This window comes from Nomia melanderi, chromosome 11, assembly GCF_051020985.1.
Source record: "Nomia melanderi isolate GNS246 chromosome 11, iyNomMela1, whole genome shotgun sequence".
NCBI classification, from domain to species: Eukaryota; Metazoa; Arthropoda; class Insecta; order Hymenoptera; family Halictidae; genus Nomia; species Nomia melanderi.
The window spans coordinates 15,127,207-15,153,091 of record NC_135009.1 but is presented as its reverse complement, the minus strand read 5'-3'; the positions used below and the strand labels follow the sequence as shown (position 1 = coordinate 15,153,091).

General features: G+C 42.2%; 2 protein-coding genes and 1 long non-coding RNA gene across 16 annotated transcripts in view; 2 read left to right on the top strand and 1 right to left on the bottom strand.

Annotated features, from left to right (window-relative positions):
* The window catches only part of Evi5 (ecotropic viral integration site 5), a 63,470-nt gene that overhangs the window by 1,710 nt on the left and 35,875 nt on the right, over positions 1–25,885 (top strand). The window contains exons 1-11 of one of the 11 annotated variants that reach the window (XM_031988399.2): positions 610–876; positions 2,261–2,525; positions 2,929–3,162; positions 3,796–4,059; positions 4,190–4,454; positions 4,583–4,945; positions 5,107–5,784; positions 5,922–6,404; positions 6,481–6,579; positions 10,336–10,491; positions 15,763–16,863. In XM_031988399.2, coding sequence (XP_031844259.2) covers positions 2,461–2,525; positions 2,929–3,162; positions 3,796–4,059; positions 4,190–4,454; positions 4,583–4,945; positions 5,107–5,784; positions 5,922–6,404; positions 6,481–6,579; positions 10,336–10,491; positions 15,763–15,954 — 2,799 coding nt within the window. In that variant the 5' untranslated portion in view covers positions 610–876; positions 2,261–2,460 and the 3' untranslated portion in view covers positions 15,955–16,863. Of the gene's footprint in view, positions 1–609; positions 877–2,202; positions 2,526–2,928; positions 3,163–3,795; positions 4,060–4,189; positions 4,455–4,582; positions 4,946–5,106; positions 5,785–5,921; positions 6,405–6,480; positions 6,580–8,901; positions 8,970–10,335; positions 10,543–12,592; positions 16,864–25,885 lie in introns of those variants that run through there. The other 10 variants (XM_076372126.1, XR_004236052.2, XR_012999703.1 and 7 more) reach the window with 10 other exon arrangements.
* Positions 6,669–11,106, bottom strand: LOC116432078 (uncharacterized). 3 transcript variants are annotated; one of them, XR_004236054.2, is made up of 3 exons: positions 10,318–10,460; positions 8,870–8,967; positions 6,669–7,279 (listed from the first exon to the last, which is right to left on the bottom strand). It is a non-coding gene; the product is annotated as an uncharacterized LOC116432078 (long non-coding RNA). The 3 variants fall into 3 exon arrangements; XR_012999711.1 differs by lacking the exons at positions 6,669–7,279; positions 10,318–10,460 and adding exons at positions 7,909–8,382; positions 10,487–11,106 and having other exon boundaries at positions 8,679–8,967; XR_004236053.2 differs by lacking the exon at positions 6,669–7,279 and adding an exon at positions 7,909–8,382.
* The window catches only part of fax (failed axon connections), a 44,984-nt gene continuing 39,608 nt past the window's right edge, over positions 20,510–25,885 (top strand). For both annotated transcript variants that reach the window (XM_031988368.2, XM_031988367.2), the window contains exon 1: positions 20,510–21,137. In XM_031988368.2, coding sequence (XP_031844228.1) covers positions 20,793–21,137 — 345 coding nt within the window. In that variant the 5' untranslated portion in view covers positions 20,510–20,792. The remainder of the gene's footprint in view (positions 21,138–25,885) is intronic.

The window sequence follows — 25,885 nt, the reverse complement described above, 5'->3', positions numbered from 1 at the left end:
TGCGATACGTGGTGCACGCGCGTTGTGTAATCGTAACGGTAAAGCGATCCATCATTCATCGCCGCCGAACAATTAAAACTACCATATTACAATGAACGTGGAAAAAATGTGTCCGACATGCCCGCCTCGTAATTAAATCGACCAGAACGCAACGAATTCCCTATTTCGGAATACACGATCGGTGAAAGGTTCGTTATTTCCCGCGTATTTTTTAAATCTCTATTTTCAACCGAAAACCCACCATGAATTTTTCGCTGTTCGATGCAACGTTATATATAGTTTTCAGAATTCTAGAGAGACACTTGTAGCAATAAATTTCCAATTACTTCGATCGACGAATCATCAGCGTTAATTAATCTATCTACCGAACCTTCCATCGAACATTTTTTATTTACAATGCGCGTCAATAATTCACCGTTTAATTCTAAGTAGCTATTTAAGATGTCGCGAATGACAAATCGTTCTTGACACATACCATCTATAATCTATTTTTAAAAAATTCTTTTAAATTATTCTTATCATGATAGTACATAAATATTATTATTTTCTTAAGAACCCGAGTTCTTGAAATAATTTCTTTATATCTGGATTCGTTTCTCAGGAAATAAGACACACTCCCCAGGATGTGTCCTTTTATTTATTTGTCACGGAAGAGAGGTCGTTGCGCATGTGGCGCATCCTGGCCTGCGCGGGCTCCATCGACCCCCAAACCATTTCGTACTTTCCAGTACGTGTTTGACGATCATACTGTGCTAGTTAATCGAGAAGGGAACGATAAAATCAGCGTCTATTGGCCGGTTAATCGGTGGCCCTTGTCGGACGATCGCGTTGCCAGACTCCCGAGATCGATCGTTATCTGTGACATCATGATTCCCGGTTTGCCGACCTTCCCAGCAACCCTTAATTCGATTCCGAGCTCGCTCGCCCGAGGCACACCTTTATCCTTCGGAAACGGATTACACATCTGAGATGTCAAGAGCAATACTTAACGTTAAAGAGGATTCTATATAATTGCACCTCGCACATCCGGGGCAACCCACATAACCTCTCCGCCCCTGTCACTTCAGTTGACTCTCGATCACTTGACACGATTCATAAGTGTTTTCTCCTAATAACAATTGCATCCTCCGTGTACCATTAAGATACATGTATACATATATATTTGAACATCTCGTGTACTGCTCTATACGATAAAACATCAAGTACGCTAAATTTCCTGTTAATTTTATTATTCCGTGGATCTCTCGGAAGAGAAATTCTAGAACTTGTTACATTTTACACGAGGTGATGTGTGGCGAGTCTGTGGTATCATACGACCCGAAATGTGTCACAGCGAATGTAGAACGTGAGAGCTTCGGCACCGGCGGTTCTAATAAAAAATTTCATTGCTTTTATACCAGGACGAATTAATTAAAAATTGCATATATATCATAATGAAATAACTGTAAATATACTGGTTTCCAGTAACGGTTTAAAATACATTCGAAATATTAAATGGCACGTCACGTAATAAATTAAAAAGGAATAGAATTTTTAAAAAATTTTAAATTTTCAATCGCAAACGTCATCGTTCGTACTAGGTGTACCGTTCGTTTGGAAGTATTATGTAATTACATTCGCAACGGTGTTTCCGATGGAAATCAAGGGTTGATCGAGGCTCGTTACCGTTCGCGTGCGGGTGCCCGACGCACTTCAAATTCCACGGGAATTCAGGCTACCGAGAAATGTAAATCGTCCTATCTCGTGGAGCCGGTGCGCGTGTTTCGCGCCTGCACTCGTCCGCCCGACTCTTTCATTCGTTAATTCATTCGCACGCGCTAATTGCGTGGCTTTCTTCCCGACCTTTCGTCATTTGTTACGCGTCCGCGTTGAAGCGGTTCGGATCCGGGCTCGAAATCGAGATTCCCCTTCGAGCGGATTTTCTCATTATCCGCGGAGGGCATCCGAGCGAGGCTTTTACAACAGTTTTCGTTAACGACGCGCCTCGCCTTATAAAAACATCGTTCTCTCATTCAAACGACGAAACAATGACCTTAATTAAAAATTAATAATCCGTTAACCTCTTTCACCGTTCGCTCGTTACTCCGCTCCCGTGGAGACACCTCGGTAAACGGCGAGGAACTCGGTTTTAAATTTCGAAATTTCACGATTTGAATGTCTAACGTTTAGAAAATTCCGTTGAACGTTTTTTTTTTTCATAAGATCTCCAATTAGCGGGAATACTCTGCGATTACGAATTCCGATCGAAATCTTCCCGCAGAACGAATTCAACGTTAGGATGTATCTTTCCATCGGGTTCGAAATAGTTTCGCGGAAAATCGCTGGAATATTATGGGACACGACGCGTAACGGCCGTTCGCGGAACGATCGAATGTAACCGTCGGAAGAGAGACACGTTCAAACCCGACTCGTGTTTTCCGTTATCGAAAGTTTCGCCAGTGACGAAAGAAAGATTTCTCGATGGTTCTTCGTGGCTTGCTGGCACCGGCGGCGGCGCGATGGACACGAAATAAAACCTCGAAAAGGTAGAATGAACACGTTAATTGAGGTTTAACGAACTTCGAGCGGCGTTAAGAAAGAAAGGAGCGAGAACGTTCGCCCGGGGTGGGGGAAGAGGGCTCTAACGACCGTTCATCGAGACGTTTGAATTTTATTGGGGGGTTGAAGAGCGCGCGTGTATTCGAACTTTAATTAGACCTCGATGACCTCTCGTCGTCGTTTCAGCTTATTAATTTTGCACGCGCGATTAGTCGAATCGACGGCAATCGCGTGGTCACAATGGAAATATCGATAAGAGTCTCTCTTCGATGAAATTTCGATATCTACATTTTTTTTTTTAATTTATTTCTTTTTCTTCAGTTTGATTATTTTTTTCTGATTTTGTTCTGCGGAAAGAAAATAATCTAAAGTGTAATAAACTGTTTTCAGGGGCCAAGAGAATCAGACAACCGAACAGTTAGGATTATCGCGTTATGGGCCGCAAGTGATGAGCGTGTTGTGTTTATGCACCACTGTACACCAAAACGCTCAGAACAAGAACCAGGTTGGCAAAATACTTCCCAGCTTGCCACCGGTTTCATCCGAGGAAGAGAGGATAAACGTGTCGCAGGAAATATCCACCGACGAGCTGGATCTATTAGCTAAACTGGAGGAAGCCAATAGGTGAATAATCATGTTAATCGACCTATGTATTCGTCACTGCATGTGCAACTGAACCAGGCTTTAAATATATTGGCATCTTACATAGTATTTTATTTGTTATAGGCTCAAATTAATTAGAGATTCAATTGATGAATTACTTGCCGGATTGATAGAACTCTGTTCAGTAACTTACAGTAATGTCTACAATAGTCTTTTACCAGATAATTTCAGTGGTGACGTTCTGTAACGTACACCAGCATCCAAGATTTCTGAAAACTTGTAATTCTCTAATTGTTTTGAGTAGTGTGTGTATTCCTGTGTTCAGTTGGCTAAACAGCTTCCCGTTATTTTGCTATTGTAATTATTAATGAAAGCGAAGAACCTTGTAGCACGTACCAAGCAAAAGAATACATACAATTTACAATGATACTAATGTCTACTGCTAATTGTCTTGAGGATATTAATAGAGTATTGGGTTGTAATTTATGATGATACTACTGAATGTATTACTGTACCAGGGTATTGTTGATAAGAAAGAAATGTTTATAATTGTTAAGACCAAGTATCCCGTACGTTGCAACCCAACAGTTTGATGAAATAGATAAAACTTACATTAAGATAAAGGTTTCAATAGTTTGATGTAATTGATAACAGGCTTATCGAATCGGGTGCAAAGTCATTGAACTCGCTACAAAGCAATCACAGTAGGAAAGGTTCGGATACATCACAGGTGTCTGTGGCGTCGGGGGGCAGCGGAGGGAATGGCGATGCTGCGCCCCGACGCCACGCTACAGCTGATGGTGAAGAAAATACATGGACACTCTGGGGTAATATCGTCAGTGATTGGGATAATCATTGGAAGAAGAGGAAAGAGTTCGTCAAAGATTTAGTACGTCAAGGAATACCTTACCATTTTAGGTAATAAACATTTCAGAAAAGCTTAAATTATATATACATATATATATCTATAGGCACACTTTTCAAGTCGTCTTAGACGCTCGAATTGGTAAACTCTCGATCGGACACTGACTCATGTTCATAATTGCAGAGGTATTGTTTGGCAACTACTAAGTGGTGCTCACGACTCTCCTGTTAAAAAGCAATTTGCTGAATATATCAAGGCCACATCGGCATGCGAAAGGATAATCAGAAGGGATATAGCCAGAACATATCCTGAGCATGATTTCTTTAAGGAGAAAGATGGGCTTGGTCAGGAGAGTCTGTTTAACGTTATGAAAGCGTATAGTCTTCATGATCGTGAAGTGGGATATTGTCAAGGTTCGGGATTTATTGTAGGATTGCTCCTTATGCAGGTACACTTTAATACTTGACACGAGACAGGGGTTGTCGAACGATAAAAGGAAAAAAACGTTTAAAGAACGGAGACCCGATTACGTTGACACGGTTCAGAATTAAATAGGTATTCAATCTGTTGTTACAGCAAATGCCGGAGGAAGAAGCTTTCGCTGTACTGGTAGCGCTTATGCAAGAGTATCGTTTGCGAGACATGTTCAAGCCGAGTATGGCTGAATTAGGGGTGTGCATGTATCAGCTAGAACATTTAGTTGCTGACACGCATCCCGAGTTACACGCTCATTTTATGGCTCAAGGTTTTCATACCTCCATGTACGCATCGTCTTGGTTTCTTACGCTTTTCACCACAGCGCTGAGCCTACCGCTGGCCTGTCGCATTTTTGACGTGTTTCTGTCCGAAGGCATGGAAATTATTTTCAAAGTCGCGCTGGCCATGTTGCACATAGGCAAAGAAGATCTTTTAAGCTTGGATATGGAGGGCATGTTGAAGGTAATATCTGTTATCCAAACATACGTCGAAGTTGTATAAGTTACATATATAGTAGACACGGTCGTAGAAACACGATGATTAGACATTTTATTTCACTTACGTACGCGTCTATGCTTGTCCCTGATTGGCATGCCGACATTAATCACCGTTTTGGCATACAGTTTTTCCAGAAACAGTTACCCGGGAAAGCCGAGAATGACCCCGATGGTCTCATGAACCTCGCCTATAGCATGAAAATCAATCCCAAAAGGATGAAGAAGTTAGAGAAAGATTATACCGTTTTGAAAATGAAGGAACAAGAGGAGATGGTCGAACTCCGTAGGCTCAGAGCGGAAAACAGGTTACTGAGGCAAAGAACTGAACTTCTAGAGGCCGAGTCTGCGGAGCTTGCGGATAGATTAGTCAGGGGTCAGGTTTCTCGCGCGGAAGAAGAGGAGACTGCTTTCGTTGTACAAAGGGAATTGGCAGCTCTTCGGCACACGCATTTAGAGACCAGCCATCAGCTCGAGCAGGCGCACGAGGAGTTGAGATCGCTGTCGTTGCTGCTGGCGGAGAACGTCAATTCGAAACAGTCGTCGTTGGATGAAATTCTATCGAAGCAGGAAGCATTGTCGCAAAAGGAAGATATGATACAGTGCTTGCAGGAGGAATTAGTCAGAGTCCGATTGCACGAGGCGGAAAACGATGCAACAATAAGGGAGCTCAGAGCGAGAATACAGGAACTGGAGGAAGATAAAAAGACATTGCGCGAAACTACGCCGGATAATTCTGTTGCCCATTTGCAGGAGGAACTTATCGCTGTGAAGCTCAGAGAGGCAGAAGCTAATCTCTCTCTGAAGGTAATCCTTCTTCTTCTTTTTTTTTTATCCATCCTTGCATCTAGACAGATGAATGTCTTCTTTCAACGTAAATAATATAACAAAATTTTACATCAGTGTACTTAATAAATTGATGGTAATAAGTAGAAATTCCTTAGGATCTCCGTCAAAGAGTAATGGAATTAAGTGCAGCTTGGCAAAGGCATTTACAAGAGCATCGTTCGGCTCAAACAGCACCGGCTAGCGATTCCACGCCGAAGAAGCTTCTATTCTGGGAGAACAGGGGCCACGAAGTGCAGAAGTTCGAAGAAGATTTAATGACAACGAGGATCCGAGAAATGGAAGCGTTGACGGAGGTGAAGGAGCTCAGGCTGAAAGTCATGGAGCTCGAGACTCAAGTACAGGTCGCCACGAATCAGCTTCGCCGGCAGGACGAAGGGGGGAAGCAAGTCAAAGAGGAGCTAGAATCTGCCTTAGCTAGAGAAAAGGAGCTCACTGCCAAATTACGCGAGCAACAGCACAAGTATTCTGATCTGGAATCAAAGATGAAAGATGAAGCTATGATGGCCAGGATACGTGACGCGGAGCACGCGCAGCAAGTCGCTGAACTCACGCAGAAAATATCCATTCTTGAGTTAAAGGTATTGCCTTTCACGCGTTTTCTGATGTTCAAGCGTCGCGTTACGGGAGGACTCTAATTTCGTCTGCTTGTTACAGAATGAAGAGATGCACGCGGAGGGTGAACTTAGAAATAATTTAGACGACAGCGAGAGAGTAAGAGAACTGCAGGATAAAGTTGCAGAACTGAAAGCCGAGGTACGTGAAACTTTGAATCGCCATCCAAGTTGCATCAATGAAAGCATCGGTTTCTAAGGCAATTGCAGTAAGGGGTGAATAGAAATTAATTATACTGAAAAGTAAACGAACTCTTATTTATAAGAAAGTTTCTTTTCTCTTACATTCGTGCAGGTACTTTATACTTCTACAACTTTCTCAGTCACATGATTCGAAGTTGAACAAATTTATGGAATAAGAGATATTTATTCGATGCAAAGAATGCTTTCAATTATGCACAAGTATCATTATTTTCTCAGGTGTTTTTAATGGTTGGTGATACTCATCGAGTTAATGATGATTAATCGCTCCGTAAGTAATGCGAATTTACCATGAGATAGCGATAAGGAAAATTCACATTATTTACAGGATAACCTGATTAAAGTATTACGTTATCAGTATTGACGCTAGAAGTAATTGCGGTAGATCATGAAAACGTAGATTTATGATTATATCACAATAGCTTAAAATCTAAGTATTATTGAATTTGCTCTTTGGCTGCAAGTTAGTACATTTCGAGGCTTGTAGATTAACGTAATTACGAAGACTTTGTACACTTGGAATTAGCAGTAAATCTGATTGATGGCTCGATATAGGATCTTGATTTTCTATTTCCATTCCACCATATTCATATGACTCACGTACATTTGTTCACAGGATATGTATACAGTTGTTTTACAGCCTACAACAAATGCATTCGATATCTCTTCACTTCTGGGAAAATATTCCGTTATTAACAGTTTAATTAAAATCACGTTTCTTTTTATTTTCTTTATGTATCCATGATAATGCACTCGATATTTCTGCGATACTACGTTGTGATGTATCCACGTTATTATAAATACTTGTCTGTATTTTATTTGAAAGGCCATATATTTTCGGCGAATGAACAGTATTTTCGCTGTTTCTATTGCACCATTAATTCATGTTTTGATAACAGTTGAATCATCGATGTGTTACTAACATATGTTTTAACTAATTACCCTGAATCTATTAACCAACGAATAACGTTTAAAAAAACATGTATATAATCTATAAATATATATATATATATATATATTATTTTTGTTGTAACTGTGTTTATTAGATGCTCATTAATGCATCTAACGTTACAACGTGTAAATTAAATGAAATTATGATTTATGCTTTTGTATTATTGTGACTCACAAAATTGTTTTGCACAAATTGCACCTCTTACTGCAATGTCATGCTGTCACGCTGGAAAACAGTATTTTGTTGTTTAAATTAATTTCGATATTATGAAAAGTTTTCAAAATTTTTAAAGGAGAAATTTATTAATGAGATCCGTAATATGAGAAGCGAAGAAAAATTTTATTCTTTAAAAGACAGTTTTCATAATATTAATCTTTCCGTTGCTTCCAAGAATATTTTACTAATATTTCTAATGTTTGTTATGAACTGTTAAAATGCCGAACACAACACTGCCTTTTCTCATTTAACACATTGAACAACTGACTTGTTTTTCCAGAGGTACCTGTACACATTAAGAATTCATCGCGTTTCATCATGTACTTGTTTTGAACCATTCTTAATTTGTTTGTGTTCGTATAATTTATACAGATTACGACTCATTCAAATAAACAATTTACATATCAAAGCTTCGATGATAGGTTTGCATTCACAGCTTGCCATGTTTTTTGTGCAATGTAACATACAAAGTATAAATGTCAAGTTGCTTTACGTTTAATGTTAATTGTAATCTGTTCGATACCTGTTCATTGAATATCATTTCTGCACATACAAGGGTGTAACAATAATCTCTGTCTGAAATGAAAATGAATCTTATATCTTTGAGGGCATCAAAATAATATAAAAAGATATATTTTTTTGGACGAAATACTTATTCTTCGACTTATTGTATATTTAGTTTATTATTCTACATACTAAAATCACTGTAAGTTAAGCTTGCTATTTATTATATGGATTGAGCTTTAAGAACATTCTGTTAGATATTGAGAGTTAGCACAGCACGGAGTAACAATTAATTTCAATTTTATTAATGTAATTGCAATTTAATACCCTAACGAAGAGACATTAACAAGTATAGATAAAAGCTATACCTTCAAAGATATTACATTGAGCAAATTTGAATTGCAGTACATGTTATATAAATCACTACACAAGCAGAATTTAAAGGAAGAGACAATGGTGCAGTGTTATTTGAGCCTGAATATTTTTATAAACCGAATTCTTATTGTGTGAAGGTACCAAACACTAACACAAAGAAACTAATGGTGTTTGTAAAACTAACCCTCTATTGCTGTGTTATCTCTGTCTCCTTAGTTCCCTACGCCAATCACCAGCCCGGAGACTGAGCCTTGGCGCTGGCTCGAGTAAGTCTTTACCCATCTGTAAGCATTATTTTTATCCATTTCATATACGTAGCATGACATCAATGTGAAGTTTATCAAAGAAAAAACGTTTTTTCGGTGTGTAGTTTTGTATATGTTCATTATTACATTACTAAACTATTACAACATTGCATTAATCATGCCACTATAATTGTATATGAACTGTCTAATATAACTTTCCTAACTGATTCAATGTTGTGCTCAAAAAATCTTTAGAGCAGCTTCTTCCTGTGTTCAAACATAAATATTTTTCAACTGAAAATATTATTATACTTTGTGAATTATATACTCTACTGTCATTGTACATAACACAACTATAATCACACATAACATGTGTACATGAATACACTAATTTCATTGATGTTGGCTTCCAACTGAAATATTTCTCTTTTTGTATTATCACATCGTTATGTATCTAACAATACACCAATGGAATCTCCCTATTGCATTCAATATATATTTAATTTGCATGCTTCACTTAATCTTTTTGTTATGTATCAATCATCCTTTTTATTACAGATAATTCAAACATTTGTCTGTACAAAAAAAGGGGGACGTGTTCAGAATATTAGTGAGAGATTCTACTGATGCCTTTATTTATTAACATATTAATTACTAAATGACAACTAATGTATCGTTTAGTGCATGTCTTTCATCAAAATCTTCAGTTCAACATCCTAATCATTGAAATTCTTTTGTTCATAAAAATAATTATTTAATTTTGCTTTTAAGAAATCACAGCAACAACAGCTACATATCCTCTTGCTGCAACTGGTAGAACACCAGAATTATGGGAGCCTGTAACATTGTTCTTTTCCACTTCTTTGTGCAAATTGTCATACATGCAAGCTTGATAAGCATGATGATTCACTTTAATCATCCTATCAACCTTCAAATCTAATCATACATCTATCATGTTCAAAGCGAATAGATAGTAGTTTGATTGTTTAAGCAATATACCTTTTAGTTTTCAAATGATTGAAAGTCTGACAATCTTCATGAACATTCACAACAATGTTTAACCAGATCCCTTCATCGCCTCATATCTTCCACAATAAAAATAATTGATAAACCGTACAATTTGAATAGCATCGTATGAAGCAATTACATTAATTAGAATGTAGATAATTATTACTTTTTTAGGAAGCAGCATAAAGGATATTCTTTTCATTAATCCCTTAAGGTTTTGGATTACACTTCCCAAGTACAAAAATCAATCACGACTGAGTCCAACTCGAATTTTAATCTATTCTACCAAGTGGAACATGCCTGATCCTTCAGGGATTAAACAACAGCGTACACTGTGTACGAACTTTGCGCGAACCCGTTACAACAAACGCTATTATACCTCGTATGTGTGTCACAGGTCATGAGGCTAGAAAGCTGGAAGCAACGTTGGACAGGTCATGGTAGTCAAAATGTGAGAAGCTTCAGTGTTGACACTGAGAGCGAACTGGACGAGCGGGATCTCCGAATTTGTTTACAGGATCATATCAACGCGACTACACCGAACTCACCAGAGGTATAGAATTCCACGTATACCCAGACATTAGGCAGCTAATTATCGTTGAACGTAAGCACTTCATTGTCAGAGCCAAGTGGATTCTTTTTATTCGCAACCAATGCTTTCGCCGTAGAAAGAGAGAGAGAGAAAGAGAGAGAGAGAGAGAGAGAGAGAGAGAAAGAAAGAGTGAGAAAGAGAAAGCTAGATAAATAGATAGATAGTTAGATATATAGATAGATAGATAGACAGATAGGTAGAGGGAGAAAGACAGGGATAGAGACAAAGAAACACATGACGAATACGCACATAGTATAGGTATTCCTCGTATAGCGTGGCATATACCTATACAACGTGATCAACAAAATTAAGCTTTTCTTTTTCACATATTACAACGGCTCACTGGAAATCTGTGTATACGCATGTCCATTAAATTTAAATCTGTCTAACGGAAATTTATAGAAGGGGAAATACGCATGTATGTAGATAAATACATAAGTACGCGAAGTACACATACATACACACTTTTTGTGTAGTGCCAATTCAGCGTCTCGTGTAACGCGACAGCGCGTGATATTTGTAAAATTCAACCTCCACGTTGTACGAGGGTTACCTGTATATACGATCGAAGAACACATAGAGATAACGATTATTATGGTTTTAGTTACGTGTATAATCACTAGCCCGTGATGTATCAGCAGCATATAGCCATTATACTAGGTGTAATCTGGTGGTCATTGATAACGCAATATAAAATCATCTGACCGATTCGATTCCTCGTTGCAATCAGGCTTCGACGTGCTGCTGGGAATTCAAATGATGCTGTGAAACAATGTCCAAATTCTACGACGTTTAACGGTGGAATGAAAGAAATCATCAAAAGGTAGAAGTTTTCATCGACTTCTCTACTAGAGTTTCGCATTCTGTTTCTATATGGGATGGAACGGTTTCATCTCGAAGTCCGATTACAACCGAGGAATATATATAGATTAATATAATTATGTGACGCATACAACAGTTTTTATACGTATTACGCATTCTGTGTATTTTTTGTAATTTAAATCGAATGTAATTCCATTTAAGGAATTGTATATTGAATAGAGTGAACGTCCGTCGGACAGGGGATCTACGACTTAGAGTCGTCTTTTATCAGCTAAGGAAACGTGTCCTTTTCTTTTCGTGCCCGAAGCAAACGGGATCTTTACGTAGAGTCTCGTAAAAGAATTTGCAGTAGCGTGTGTTGCTCTGATTAATATACCACGAAGTACATACACATATATAGAGAAACGAAGAAAAAGAAAACAGAAAAAAAAGACGTGTGCTAACGGAAAAGCGGAGGAGACAACGCGTTCAAGAAGAATATTCTTATGTAGGTTACGCGGTTCACTTCCAAGGGAGAGAGGGAGAGACAGAGGGAGAGAGGGAGGAAAGGAAGGAAAAAGAAAACGTTGCTTTCAATGGTCCATGTCGATAGAATTCGTGCGCGAACGAACTTTTACTGTAATTCGAATTAGTCCCCGGTTTTCCACTATTGGCAGAGTATCTCAACGCGGTCGCTGCCAGCGTCATTTCTCAGCTGCAAATGAAATTAATCTTTTATTTTTTATTTACAGTTATAAGCAGTATATTCAGAAACTCATAACTCGTTCCAGTTTCATCTGTTTCACTTTGCTTAGATTCATTGGATAGAATAAAATATCGAGGTCTTCACCAAGAAACGCTGGTAGCGAACGTGTTAACGCTAAAACTACCGAGCACATCAATTGACTTTTGAAAATTTCGCTATAGAAACTCCGAGAGTGCATCTGTTCAGGCTTTAATGTACAATTCAATTTGCGTAGTGCTAAATGAATTTCTTCAATAATTTCTCAGAGAAACATTTGTTACCTAATAATTGCAAAAAGACATCAGGCATGGGTCATTTGACCCCTCTGGTAGTTTTAGTGCTAAGGGAGTGAGTGAAAGGGAAAGACAGAAAGAGAGAGAGAGAAAGAGCGTGTATGCGTGCGAGAGAGAAAGAGAGGCCGTTACGAAGGTTACATGAAAATTTTCTAATTGGATCTAGCAACTCCTGAACGATGGGGGTAAAGCGGTGTCCTTTAAATAAATTTACTAATTGCAGATTATTGAAACCGAAACCGAACGAGATAATCGGGAATACTTGTAAAAGTTCATACCCGGATAGCTCGTTCCCTTATAGCGACTTCCTAGGATGTGATAATTACTTCCAACGTAAGTAGTTGCGCAGATCAGCATCACTGCTTTGTTCTCGATCTTTCACTCTTCTCTATTTTCTTTTCTCATTCTTCTTTTCTTTTCCCTTCGTTCTACGAGTATACGTTTCTTGTTTTCCTTTCTTTTTTTTTATTTACAGCTTTACTTGACCCTTAACGATCCACACACACATACGCACACATACGCACACGCGATCCCACCACCTTCTAGGCGATCGAACGCAAAACACTCGTTAAGAGTCACAGTGCTAGATCACCTGTTCGCTTATCCGAGAAAGCGGGGCCAGCTGTCCGATAAGGGATGATTCCCTTTCTGTCTATGATAAACATTTCTGTTCGACACGCCGCTGTCCATTTTTTCCAGCTTTTGTTTTTAACGCGATCGAATGGCAGGCCTGGCCAGATAATCTCACACGGGACAACTCGAACGTTCAATTGTTCTCGTGTACCTCCGTCGCTTTCATTTTAGGAATAATTTATTGACAGGTGTATTTTAATCATTCGAATACGCATTTTAACCCTCTGTAGGCACATGTAACTTTGAAGTCACGTATCAGTATATCGGCATCTTGTTGATTTATTTCATTTTGCAGTCAAAGTGGCGAATAAAATGAGGCAATCGATTAACTGCAACTTTTATGCGCTCACGCGTGAAAGTTCGTCATTGTAACCTGAAAGTTACGAAATATATTTATTCGATGAAATTATGGAAACTATCGAATACATTGTTAATTCGTATTCGTATGTGGATATTTATTAATTTTGTACTGCGCAGATTTTGTTATAATCGTTAAAAATTCGGCCCATAGAGGGTTGGAAACTTTTCACGTGGAACCGGTAATTGCCGAATAGGCGAATCATTTGGAAATTAGTTATTAGAGGAATTATATTACGTTTCCCTGCGTTAACGAAACTATCCAGTATTTTAATATTAATTTTTAACGAGTCTGTTTAACGACCAGGTCTGCCGAAGTAGAAAATAAATTCGTCCCTCGACGTATTCGTATTATAAACTGTTTGATTTGTGGAAAAAAAGAACTGAGATTAGAAAACTAATCGCTAAGTATTTATTAATGAAATCTAGAGATGTACAGTGAACAACGTTTTACCTTGACCGACTCACGACACACGACTCACAAGTTAACGCCACGAAGGCGAACACACGACTCCGCGTCGATATTCTTCCAGACATTCCAACTGAAAAATCATTCTCTCCCCCCAGAAGCATTCTTCTCGCTCGCACACTCTCAAGGAACTCTCGAACACACCCCCTAAAAACCCGAACACCATCAGCCCCCGGGCCCGCGACGTCGCGCGGGCCAAATTCTCTATAACCTGGCACAACTGTCCTTTTTCTCTTGTCCTTCGCTGACACTCATCCTCGCATTCACGCTTCTTAAACTAAACTAAACTACACTAAAAAACCTTAGATACTACAGTATAATACTAGCAAATAAATTAGGTATACCGTACCACAATGATTTTCATCAACGAATACTTCCTACGTGTAATTTGTCACGACAGTTTCTTTGATTGTACAATTCGTAGAAAGTAAGATTTGCGTCCTTTCATTTTCGAACACCCGAAGGGAGCAACGTCGAAGTAACCACTGTCCCCTGTTTGTATATGTGTATTTATTGTCAACTGTAATTATACATCGTTTTAGGTGTAACACACACTGATTTGCGTGCAGCTAACGAATCACGATTAAAAATTTCTTTCTCCTAATCGATCGAAACGAGTGCAATCCGAAATTCGTTGAACATTCATTCGAAGTGCGTTTCGCATCGTTAACACGTTTCGTGTCATCACCGCGAGCATCACGCGCGATTAATATTTTTAATAAATTATTGATGATTAGAGTTAATTATTTTCAATAGCCAAACAATCGTGTCAAGGAAGTAACGAATTTTTGTCGGCTCGAGGAACAGAGATTCTCGGTTTCACGGCGCAAAACGTGTTGAAGATCGCTCTTTTGAATAACAGAGGTATTAGTGTCGATCACGGAGGGTGGGAACGTTAAGGGTTGAACGAATGCGTCCACAGTTTTTCGCTTTGGCCTAACTTACCTCCGTATGATTTCCGTTTTCGCCGCGAACGATCGGCAAAATGCGTGTCAACGTCGAACGGTCGTCGTCATCGGAACGAACGTTCATTCGCACCGATCACCGGACTGTTCCACGGAAAAGTGAACTTTTCCGCTTCCGTGCACGATCATGGGGCAAGCATGTAACATCCATTCACGAGACAGTAGTCTGTTAATCGCAGCTCAGAAAGAAAAAGTGAAAAATTCAACGAAAAGTATGTCTCAGTATTTGGTAATCGGCTCTATTGGAAATACTTATTATATCACTTGAACGTGTGATTGTCTCTCACGTCGAATTTAATATTTGTCCACGTTATTTTTACCGTATTGATAATTATTGTATATACTTGCTCGTACCGTGACCAGTCAAATAACTGCAAATCAAGGCTAAAGTTAGACGAACCAAAGGAAAGAGCAGCATTGTTCAGCGAAACGAAAAGGAACGACAGGATTTGAAATTTTGAAACCGATCATTCGACCGGTTCGCGGTACGGTTAGCGTTAATAGGTCAACGTGATAACAATATATATTTCCGGTAGCGTGCGAGAGACTTGTTAGGTTGTTGCATACGAAGCAACCGACTTCGCTAACTACGTAACGTAATTTATGTTGTGCGACCGCAGGTGTTGCTGCGAAATGAAAAATGAATTGCCGCGTTGCATTTCAATGTGCGATTGTTCTGCGCGTTAACGCTGGAGCGACCATTTCGAATTTCTTTTACGACCGTTCGAAAACATTTGAACGATTCTCAAGTAACGTTGACTTTAAATTTTAACTGAAATCTTGTGATTTTTGTGAAGAAAATTATATACGCCAGATTGAAACGTTACATTCGCACGAACACCTGCGACGACAGTGGCAATTGAGTAAACGAAATTGTAAACGATTGCGAGCACGTGTAAATACAGTGTGTGCCGAGACAAAGCTGCGCCGCACGATGTGCAACAATCTAACGGTGTCGAATCTTTTCAGATAAATCGGCGGCGATCGAACGCACGTTCATCTCTGATTACGAGGAGCAATAGGATAATATCGATACTGCCTGATATCATTCCGACTGGATTAAGTGCAATTACCCTCTTTTTTTCCCCTAGCTTCCGGCTAATCTCTAACGAAAAGTATTTAACGCTGTCTGTTGCATTTTATTGGCGACGTTTAATTTAGCTCAACGACTAACCGAGGTGACGAATCGATGCACGCGGAGGTTCAGCGTTGACCGCCACGAGAATTTTCATTATTCTCACTGATTCCTAATTATGAATTATTTGATAACGATTCTTGTGAAATATTGTCTACTAACGAATCAAATATTTCTTTCGTCAGTGATCATGGCGATTTTAAAATTCGACGCCGGTCACCGGTGACCGACGCGGGGCGGTCAACGCGTTGACGCGAGGATCATCGAGGTGCAATGTTCAGTAGGGAGAACCCGTTTCAATTAAGAGCGACGATGCGCGCGTTTACAACAGTATTTCTTATTTAAAAGAAGAAAAAGAGGAATTAGAAATTGATGAATAAATACCTTCACGATACCCCGATCCATCGCAAATACTTCTCCTTAACACGCGCCGAGCATAATATAAATTACAAGTAGAAATCACGGTGAGACGAAAAATAATCGCAGCTCATAATTTAGAATAAATCTGCGGTGGCAACGAATGCGAGGGAATCGATCGACGGTTCGGTGCGGATCAATCGATCCCTTGTAATCTCGAGTGTCGAGATCATTCAATACGGGGAGCCGTGTTGTTTTTCGATCGTGGTCTCCCCTCCCCTTTCTTTTTTCACCGCACACATTATATGTACGCACGCGTTATAAAACGTGATGACTCGATACGTAATTATCAAACACGATCGCATTTAATCGAACCATTCCGGAGCCGCACCGTTGCAGATAGTATTTATTAGAGTGGCGAATAACTTCTCAAAGAACTTACGCGCGCTAATTCTTAATCGGTTAATTGTACTTATTTATCTCTGTGTATTTTAGACGCCTGTCACCTCTTTTCGTTTTAATCGTACTATCAGCGAGTTTGTAATGACGATATTAATACTAGAACTGGGTGAAACGTTTGTTACGTCTGTTTCTTAAAAAAATATTAAAACATTCGACGGCTTGAAACGACCCGTTCAGGATTCCTTCTTTTACAAATATTTGGAAGGGACGACGGTACTTATCGAACTGTCCGTTGAGCAAACTTATTTATCGCGAAGTTTCCACCGGCGAGCGCGGCCTCGTCGCTTCTATGGGAAAGTGGAAAGCGATTCGATGATTCGGTGGTTCTAGCGTTAACGTCGGCATTTCCCGGGAATTTATTGGCCACCCTGAATTGATGTCAGTATTTCGTTTTATCGTTGACCATCGGCCATTTCAGTCGCAGTCGCGAAGTCGATCCGATTTTCCCTGTACCGAGGAAGTATGGCGAGCGATGAATATTTCGTGTCGGATCGTTTGTCCCTTTCCTCGGATCTTCTATTTTAAGAGGCTGCCGCGAAACACCGAAGACAGATTCGTTCGAGGCTTCGCGAAGCAACGACGGCATCCGAATCAGCCATGGGCATTAACTGTTTCGAATAAAGGGAAAAAGGAACAAGTCGGTCGCGTTTCAGGAACAATCGGCAGAAGGCAACCTTGTTTTAACGCTAGAACTGCCAGACTGGTTAAGTCGACTTATCTTCCGAATGTTTCAGTTGTAAACGCGCTATCGCGAGATATTGAAAATGTCAAGTATTATCCTAATTTCTGTGGATCATTAGCGATAAGTCGGTAACGATCGCTCGGTAGTTCTAACGTGAAATCCAACCGAAATCTCGTTTCGATTAAAACAGATGGAATGTGCGACGTGGAAACGCGCGATTTGCAAAGCAAATAATTCTATGCATACCAATCTGAAAAGAAATGGTAATTCCAAGGCAGCTGTTTGCACGGTGATTTGAAAAGAAACTGGGAATCGCGTTTCAAGGATTCGATTGAACCAGTGCCCAGGTCTGATCCGACTATTTCGACGGCTTGTTAATTATTGTTAATCTACTCGCCGTTCAGTGAATCCTCGGCATAGGCGAATGAATTTGTTAGTGGTCCTCTGATCGTTGTACAAGAATATTTCAACGGATAACGCGCACAGTATGGACAACGATACGAATTTGTCATGAGTATGTGGGGAATATTATATAAACGTCAGAAGTAAATAAATTTTTATTCACTTTTAAGACGGTCTTCATTCTGCCCCGTGCACCCGGCCCGATCCACGTGCGGTTTCATTCAAGGAACGGCGAGGTGCTAACGATTCAACCCTTTCCCACTGTTTGTTTTCATTATCGTGTCGAAGCAATAATCCAGCGAGATGTTTCCGTCGAAGGGAAAATTCCTCTGTATCTGGAGGAAATATTGAACTCCACGATTTATTACGTTTTCCGAAATTTCAGTTATACATTGCTTAGAAAGTGCACTGATTTTTTCAATGATAAACTCAGTTATCGGGAAGATCAGGGATCTCGATCCGATTCTGTTCTCCAGTCGATACCACAGCGCACTGTGACTTTATACAGTGATTTTAATTACAATTTAGACAATGACTTTCAGGTAAACCTTCAGTCACGAATGATTTTTCCCTGAGTTCCCTTGAAGACGCGTCTTTAGTTCTACTTTGTGATAACGCTAACAATGATGACTCGGATTTCGCTGTTAAATGGTAGCGGCGAGGGGTTAAAAGGCATTCCAAAAACTTATTAAATGCAATATAGTTTCAAAATTCCCTTAACACGTTCGCTAGCGTCACATATTTGTGACGGCCGTAATCCTATGTTTTACATGATAATGAAATAAATCCCACGCATATTAGAAATTATCAACTACGTTATACTTAGAATCTCAATGACTCGTTTCAATTTCATTTTTCTATTTACAAGATTAATTAGATTGAAGAAAGTATAATTGAAGAGACCGTTGCCGAATTAAGCGCCGCAAGTGAACGCGTTAAACGCGTACGAGTTCAATCTATTTATCATATTTCGGTGGTTGATAACTCGTTTCAGCTTCATTTTTCTATGATTCCATTTAGAAGATTAATTGGATAGAAAATATAATTGAGAAGACCGTCGCCGAAACAAGCGCTGCAAGTGAACGTATTAAACTCGTACGAATTCAATCTGTTTATCATATTTCGGTGGTCCTCCGCGTCCATTGGGGGCTCGCCGCGTAGCCCACAAAGGAGCGTAATCCCGCTTTCACAGACTCCACAATCTCGGCGCGATGTTCCCCCGGCAGAGCGAGAAGGACACGGCGAAGGGATCGAGAGATGGTCCGCGGCAGCGGAGGGAGCGGGAGGATCCAAGCGCAAAGACAAAAGCAAAGAACCCGGGGACTATCGAGTGATTCGGGGAGAGTTTGCGTGCGCCCATGGGCGGCGCAACTCGCGGCAGGTAGTTTTCCAAATGGAGTCTATCGGCCAGAGAGTGGAAAAAAGTAATCCGTGAAAAGGGGTTCGTTGTTACGCCGGTCTGGCGCGGCGTTGCCGGCTCTGCCGGGAGCGAGATGCACAGCTGGACGGAGTCGTTTGCTCCAGAGCCGAGAGGATACGAGCCCGTTAAACGATCTTCGAACTCCGTCGAACGACTGTCCAAAAATGCAGTTCGATCTGTTTCATGTTACAGAGACTCTAACGATTTCATACGTCCAGATTTCAACTAAAATAGTTTCGAAATAGTTCTGCTAAACGAACTTAGTAATTTGAGGATAACGTAGCTTCTACGGGATTGCCGTTTAACCCTTTGCCGGAAGTTTTTCATTGGAAATATTTTAAGATTTTCTGATGAGATAGAGATACTTTGTGAAACTAACTCGACGAGAAATCATACTTATATTGAAGGACAAAGCTATTATATTTGGATATTTCTCGAATTGCATTATACGAAGTTTAATATTAAGTATCGAATTTTACAGTTTTGGATGAAATCAAGTGGTGAGGGTCACCTCTCGAGTGCAAAGGGTTTCAACGTTATTTCATAATTATTGATATCAAAGCATTGAACATTCGAAACGATCTCGAAAGTAGTTGAATACTATAACGAATGTCCGAAGAAACAGATGATAATCAATAATTACAATTTTCATATTGATTACATATTAATCGTACTAAACGCTCGGCAGTTGCAGCGTTAACGGAGGAATATTCGAATAGCGGAGCAAGGTGTACACGCCTAACGGTAGAGGCAGTAAACGGTCGAAGAGTAGCGGAGCCTCGTATCGACGAGAGAGCGAGCGCGTCGCCGAGATTCGAATCGATTTTCAATCGCGGTGCCGTCGGAATCGAGACGCGATCCGTCGAGTCGCCTCGGAAGCGGAAGCTGGGAAACGCGTCCGCGAGGGCTGCTAGCGGAGAAACCCGAAATAGGTCATTTCTCAGGATCCGGCCAGCGCTAAATACAAAGTTGCTCGTTCGTTCTGCCCTCTTGAGGTGGCGGTGGCGGCAGTGTTGCCAGACGGGAGTAACCATGGCGAAGGACCCTGTTTATGGGGGTTCCGCGTGTAGGCCGGCGAGGGGGTGCGGCGAAGTGCGGGGGGAGCCGGCTCCGACGGGAACGAGCGAGAGAGAGAGTCATCTGCCGGTCGAAGGGAGACCGGCGAGCGCGCGGACCGGGCAGGGGTGGCGGACCAATTAAATATGGCGGCGGCAGTGGGGTGTGGCGCTGGCGCATGCGCAGCGCCGCTTCCAGTTGGGGGGACAAGAGCCGCGGACAGAACGGGGCAGCAACGAGAAAGAACCGGCCGGCGAGCAGAGGGATCGACGAGTACCCGGCGTACGTTTGTGTGGTGCGCGGCTCCTCTTCGAGAGACGATAAGTCTGTCCAGTGTCGCCCGAGAAGTTGTATACCTTCGTTCGTTCGGCCCGCCCGCTCGCCCGCTCGCCCGCTCGCTTGCACGCACGTCACGAGGAAGCGTACTTGTATTCCGAACCCGAGTACCGGTCGAGGCCCGCTGCGTGGAAAAAGTATAAGTCGGCATGACGATGGCAACGGAGACGGAGAACACCGGCCCGGAGAGCAAGGAGATTAAGGACGTGAAGGAGATGAAGGAGGCGTTGAAGGACGAAACGCCGCCGGACAACAAGCAGGAGGAGAAAGACGCCGCGAAGAAGGAAGAAAGTGGGAAAAAGGAAGAGACCGGGGACGCCGCGGCCACCGCGGCATCGCCGGCGCCCACCAAGGCTATCAGCGTGCACAAAACCAACTTCGAGAAGGACATTGTTTATCTGTATCAGTTCCCCCGGACGCCGGTCCTGCCCTCCCTCTCGCCGTACTGTCTCAAGGTGGAGACGTGGTTGCGGCTCAACGGCATCAAATACGAGGTGAGTCCTCATATTCTCTTTCGACTTGGAACCGTGCGGACTCGAACGCGGGTTTCGAACTCGGCCGCGTACGTTCCTCGGTTAATGGGAACAACGGATGATCGATGACGGGTACAATGCTCCCGGGCGTCGCGTTTCTTCCGGGTGAGTCCCTTCGACTTTCGTATCGAGTCCGGACGATTTCGCCTCGACGTCGACGGTGGAGCACGCACGGTTTTATTCGAGCTCCGATCCGACGTGCACGCAGAAAGGCACAGGAGGTGGATCCTTTTCCCGATTATTTCAAAATGGCGACCCTTGTCAACCTCTGTGTACCCCGAGCAGTATTTAAACGCGCCTCCGCCGCGTTCGCGTGCGCTCCCCGATACGTCCGACGCCGCTCGTCGCTCGTTCCTATCGCACGACCGATTTACGACGGTTATCTCGATGAAGGATTTCCCCGGTCGAACCCGGTGCTCCGTACCGTGTCGACTGGGCGCGAAAGCCCGGTACAACTTCTTCTTCTTCCAGCTTGGAACGTATAGAGCTTTCAGCTTTCATATTTACCGTCCATTCTTCGCGCTCGGACCTTTGTGTCCCCGGGTATTCCCCGGCGAGTATACCCAGTGACCTTTGCGTTTCGAACTTCCCGGAGACAGAGTGCACTGTTTACACCCGGGGTTCTAGAACCATAACACGTATATCCGAGGTGTTCGACCGAATCGATCTAGCGTCACGATCGTCGGCGTCGTTTACACGGAATTTCTCGTTCGAGCCTGCCCCGACGTTCGCGACGCTGGCAGAAGTCGTCTCGCCATAGATCGCGATCAGCCGGACGAGAACGAGTTCCATTAACTTCCATTATTCGTAATTTCGAGGTAACAATTAGCGGCCGCGCTCGCGCTTGCGCGCGCGATTTCTCCTCGTTTTCCATCGTAAAATTTGATATCCGGCCGGGACGCGAGCGCGGCGGAGAGGGCACGCAATCGAAAAGCATGAAAATACATTTTCTCGCGAAAGAGGTGAAAGGCCCAGCGGCGGCACGCATTCCTACGGACTTTTAAAACGGGTTCCCCGGTGGTGTGAGTGTTCTGTGTGTATATGTGTGCGTGCGTGTGTGTCGCGTGGGGAGCACCGAGGCAAGGGTAGCTCGTTGGAGGGCTTCCAAGTTGAACAGAGCAAAATGCCCCCGTAAGCCTTGATCCTGCGCGTTCCGTTTTCGGGGAGATGGAAAGACGCCATGCGTGCACTCGCACACGGGCTCTAGTGTGCGTGCGTGCTTTTGGCGCACACCGTACCACGCCGCAACGCACACCGCCTTTGCCTCGGCTCATTGTCAGCTCGACGGGATTCACGCGTCAACCGAGAGTTGGCGTTCCACTAAAGCCGCGCTCGTACCGCCGTTCTACGCGTGTTTTTCTGTCGCCGAACGGACGCGACGCAAAGTCTGCGAGCGTTCCCCGTGTATTCCACTTCGCGACGCGTCGAACATGGCCGGTGATGCCTACGGAGTATCAATTTCCAGCCACAATTTACATTTTCATCGAACAATTTGATTTTTTCTTTTCTTTTCACACGCCGCACAAAAGTAAAAAAAGAGCTTGTCCAGCGTCCTAACCTCTATACCTTACAGTTTTTTTAGACATTGTTTAGGTCTGTCTGAGAATGTTTTATAATATTGAAATTAACACGTTCATCTGTACCAGACATATGGTCCAATATTGAATCACGTCTCGAGACTCGCGTGCAATATTCCCTCGGTGGTTTGACGTCTTATGCGGTTACCGCTTAAAACAGTGGTTCTCAAACCTCCTTGACGCACTAGACGTGCGAATATTTTACTAAGTACAGTTTGTAAATCTATCAAACAATGGGTTTACGCATTAATATTCACACGGTAGAAGCGTGAACTTCGCTGGGAATTTAAAATTAGTTTTAAATCTCTCGCGGTGCACGGGTTGAGCGCCACTGGCCTGCACGCAGGCCAGTTACACTCGTTTCGGGAAACGATACGCGCGAATCGATATCGCCGTGGCCCGTGGCCCGCGAAAAGATCTTTTCTTCCACGATGGTGAAATCGGTGTCGTCCCGCTGTATTTTTAGTGCCTCGCCGCCGGAACGGACGCGAGATTATTCGTTCCGAGATACAGTACACTTTCGCTTGTTTTCAAGACGCTCCTGGGTCACGGTATCTCTCGGCCGTCTCGCGGCTGTTTACGCGCGTCTCGTCATAGATTTATTTATATCGACGTAAGGGACACGATACAAGTCGCGCGCGCGATACACGTTCGAACCGCTCCGGCCACCGGTGTCCGACGAGCGAATCTCCGTCGGGTCGTCGGTCACCGATGACCGACGCGTTCAATCGCATCACACCGCGTGCACACATATTCCAACCCATTTATCGCGTTCACAACGGCGTCGGTTCGCAGTTAACGTAAAACACCATATATGGAAAAAGCTCCGGCGACGCGTTAAAACAGTGACTCTCATATCTGCGCGAAGCTCCACTGCAAGCGGGGCATTCGTATTTTTTCATCGGTATCTCGCCGCGTACATATCTGCACCGATTATAACCTCTTTTCCCTTCGTTGGAAATCGCGCAATGTTTGTTTCCTTTCCGATGTAGTACGCATATGCAAATGTATGACGCAACTGTATCGTACGAGACTTTCGACAAACGAAAATCCGCTCGTGTTCCGGTTGCCGCCGAGCGGGGGCTCGTGACGAAGTATAAATATGTACGTCTGTCGGAACGAATGGAATTTCCGTGGCACCGAGATATCGCCACTTTTGAAATATTTTCGGTGAACCCTCTTTTCCCCTGCTGGCCTGCCCGCGCCGTTCCTTTTCATCTGGTCGCTTCTCCGACGTGTTTGGGGGTCTTCCACGACATCTGTTGAACATAACCTCTTTCTCCCCCACGCCACACCCCCGCCCCGTCGCCCCTCGGCCGCAACGGGACCAGAGATAATGTTTGTAGAGGGTTCGGAAAACAGATTTTCAGCAGTCCGATGTTCTCTGGCTAATCCCCGATCTGTCCGCGCCGTTCTTTCTCGATAACGGCGACAGTTACGGCGTCCGGCCGTGACGTCGCGCTCGAGCGGTGTCCGAGCCGACCTAACCTCCAAAAAATGCGTCTCGTCTCTGCGCCGACCTTTCGACGACTCCACTCCGGTCGATTGAAATAAATTCGGATTATATTTCTGACGTGTACGATGATTCTTGTACATTTTTCTTTTTCTTTTTCGGCAGTTCGGGGCGTGGCCTTGTTTCGGCTATTTTCGAGCACCCCATGGGACAATTGTGCTTTATGTAATTCGGTCGTGATTGTCGACCGTTGCCGACGCCTCCACTTCCGGTACCCGCTTGGTAACCGCGTCGTCCCCCGACGCTGTTGTAATAATTAATATAATAACGTTATATACGTAGCGATTAATATAATAATTATAGTTTATTTGATCAATTACGTTTCGCTCGTCGCTTGCTGATACTTTCCCGTCAGTTATAGTTCATATGTAAATTCGCGACGCATCTTTCATTTGTAGCTCAATGAAACGGAGACAATAAATCACGTTAGGTTTTAAGGGGTCATTGTAAAGGGACTCCGTAATTCAAATCGACGGTATATTCAGTTTTCAGAAAAAATGACGCTGGAACAGATGGGCCAAAATGACCATTCCTGATTTCTTTTTGAAATAATGAAATATTGAAAATTGAGAATAAATATTAAATTTTAATATTAAATGTTAAAAATTGAGAAAACAAGTTCTCTGTGGAATCACTGAAGAAATTGTTATTGTAATAGGCAGACAATTATAAATTAGTCGGAATCTCAGTAGATCCACTTTTAAGGTTTCTATAAAAAAATTAGAAAAAGGCAATTCGATTGGGTAGTTTTATCGTTAATGTTAACCTTTGAAGTTTTTCGAGGATGGGTTGTAGCAGGATTCGAAGGTCGGAAGGAATCGGAAAATCTTTCCTTTGTTCTCTGCCGGAACACCGGAGCGATTCGAGTCCGGAGGCTCGAACGATTCGCAGATTGCATTCCCATATAAAGAATCACGGCAAAAGTCCCTTTCGTAACGGACGCTTGTTCCAATAGTAAAGCAGCAGAACTGAAACAAAAGAGGAAGTTCCTATTGAACTAATCATTACCAAGATAGGTATAAATAACGCGCGGAGTGGGCCGGATCAATTGGCCGACTTGACCAATTTTGCCCCGGTGCGGAACGGTGGCCATGTTTCACTTAGAAATGCTTTCTACGCGCGTCGGAATTCTCTCTCCGTTCTTGACCTTTTGCCCCTCGCCGACGAAATACGTTTCAGACTTTTCCCTCCACCCTCGTATTGTCCTCGACAATATTCCCTAGACAGTCTATTAACCCTTCGCGCTCGAGAGGTGACTCTCAGTCAACGTTTCATTTGGTGTAACAAAATTACGAAGTGTCGTATATAATATTAACCCTTTGAACTCTGTACGCTCTAATATTGCACCAGTTATAGTACATATATTTTAACGAACCTTAAAGAAACTACTCTAAAATTATTAGATTCTCCATACATCAAAATTTTGCAGAAAATAAAAGATGGACGCAATGTAATCTATAAAAATTAATTCTATAAAATCTATATAATGTCAATATATCAAATATTTATATAACATAGCTGTTTCTTAATTTACATATGTTATTTAATTTCTCATTAGTTCGTTTCAAATTGTTTCGTCTATGTCTCATCGGAAAATATCGAATGTTTCTAGCGATAAA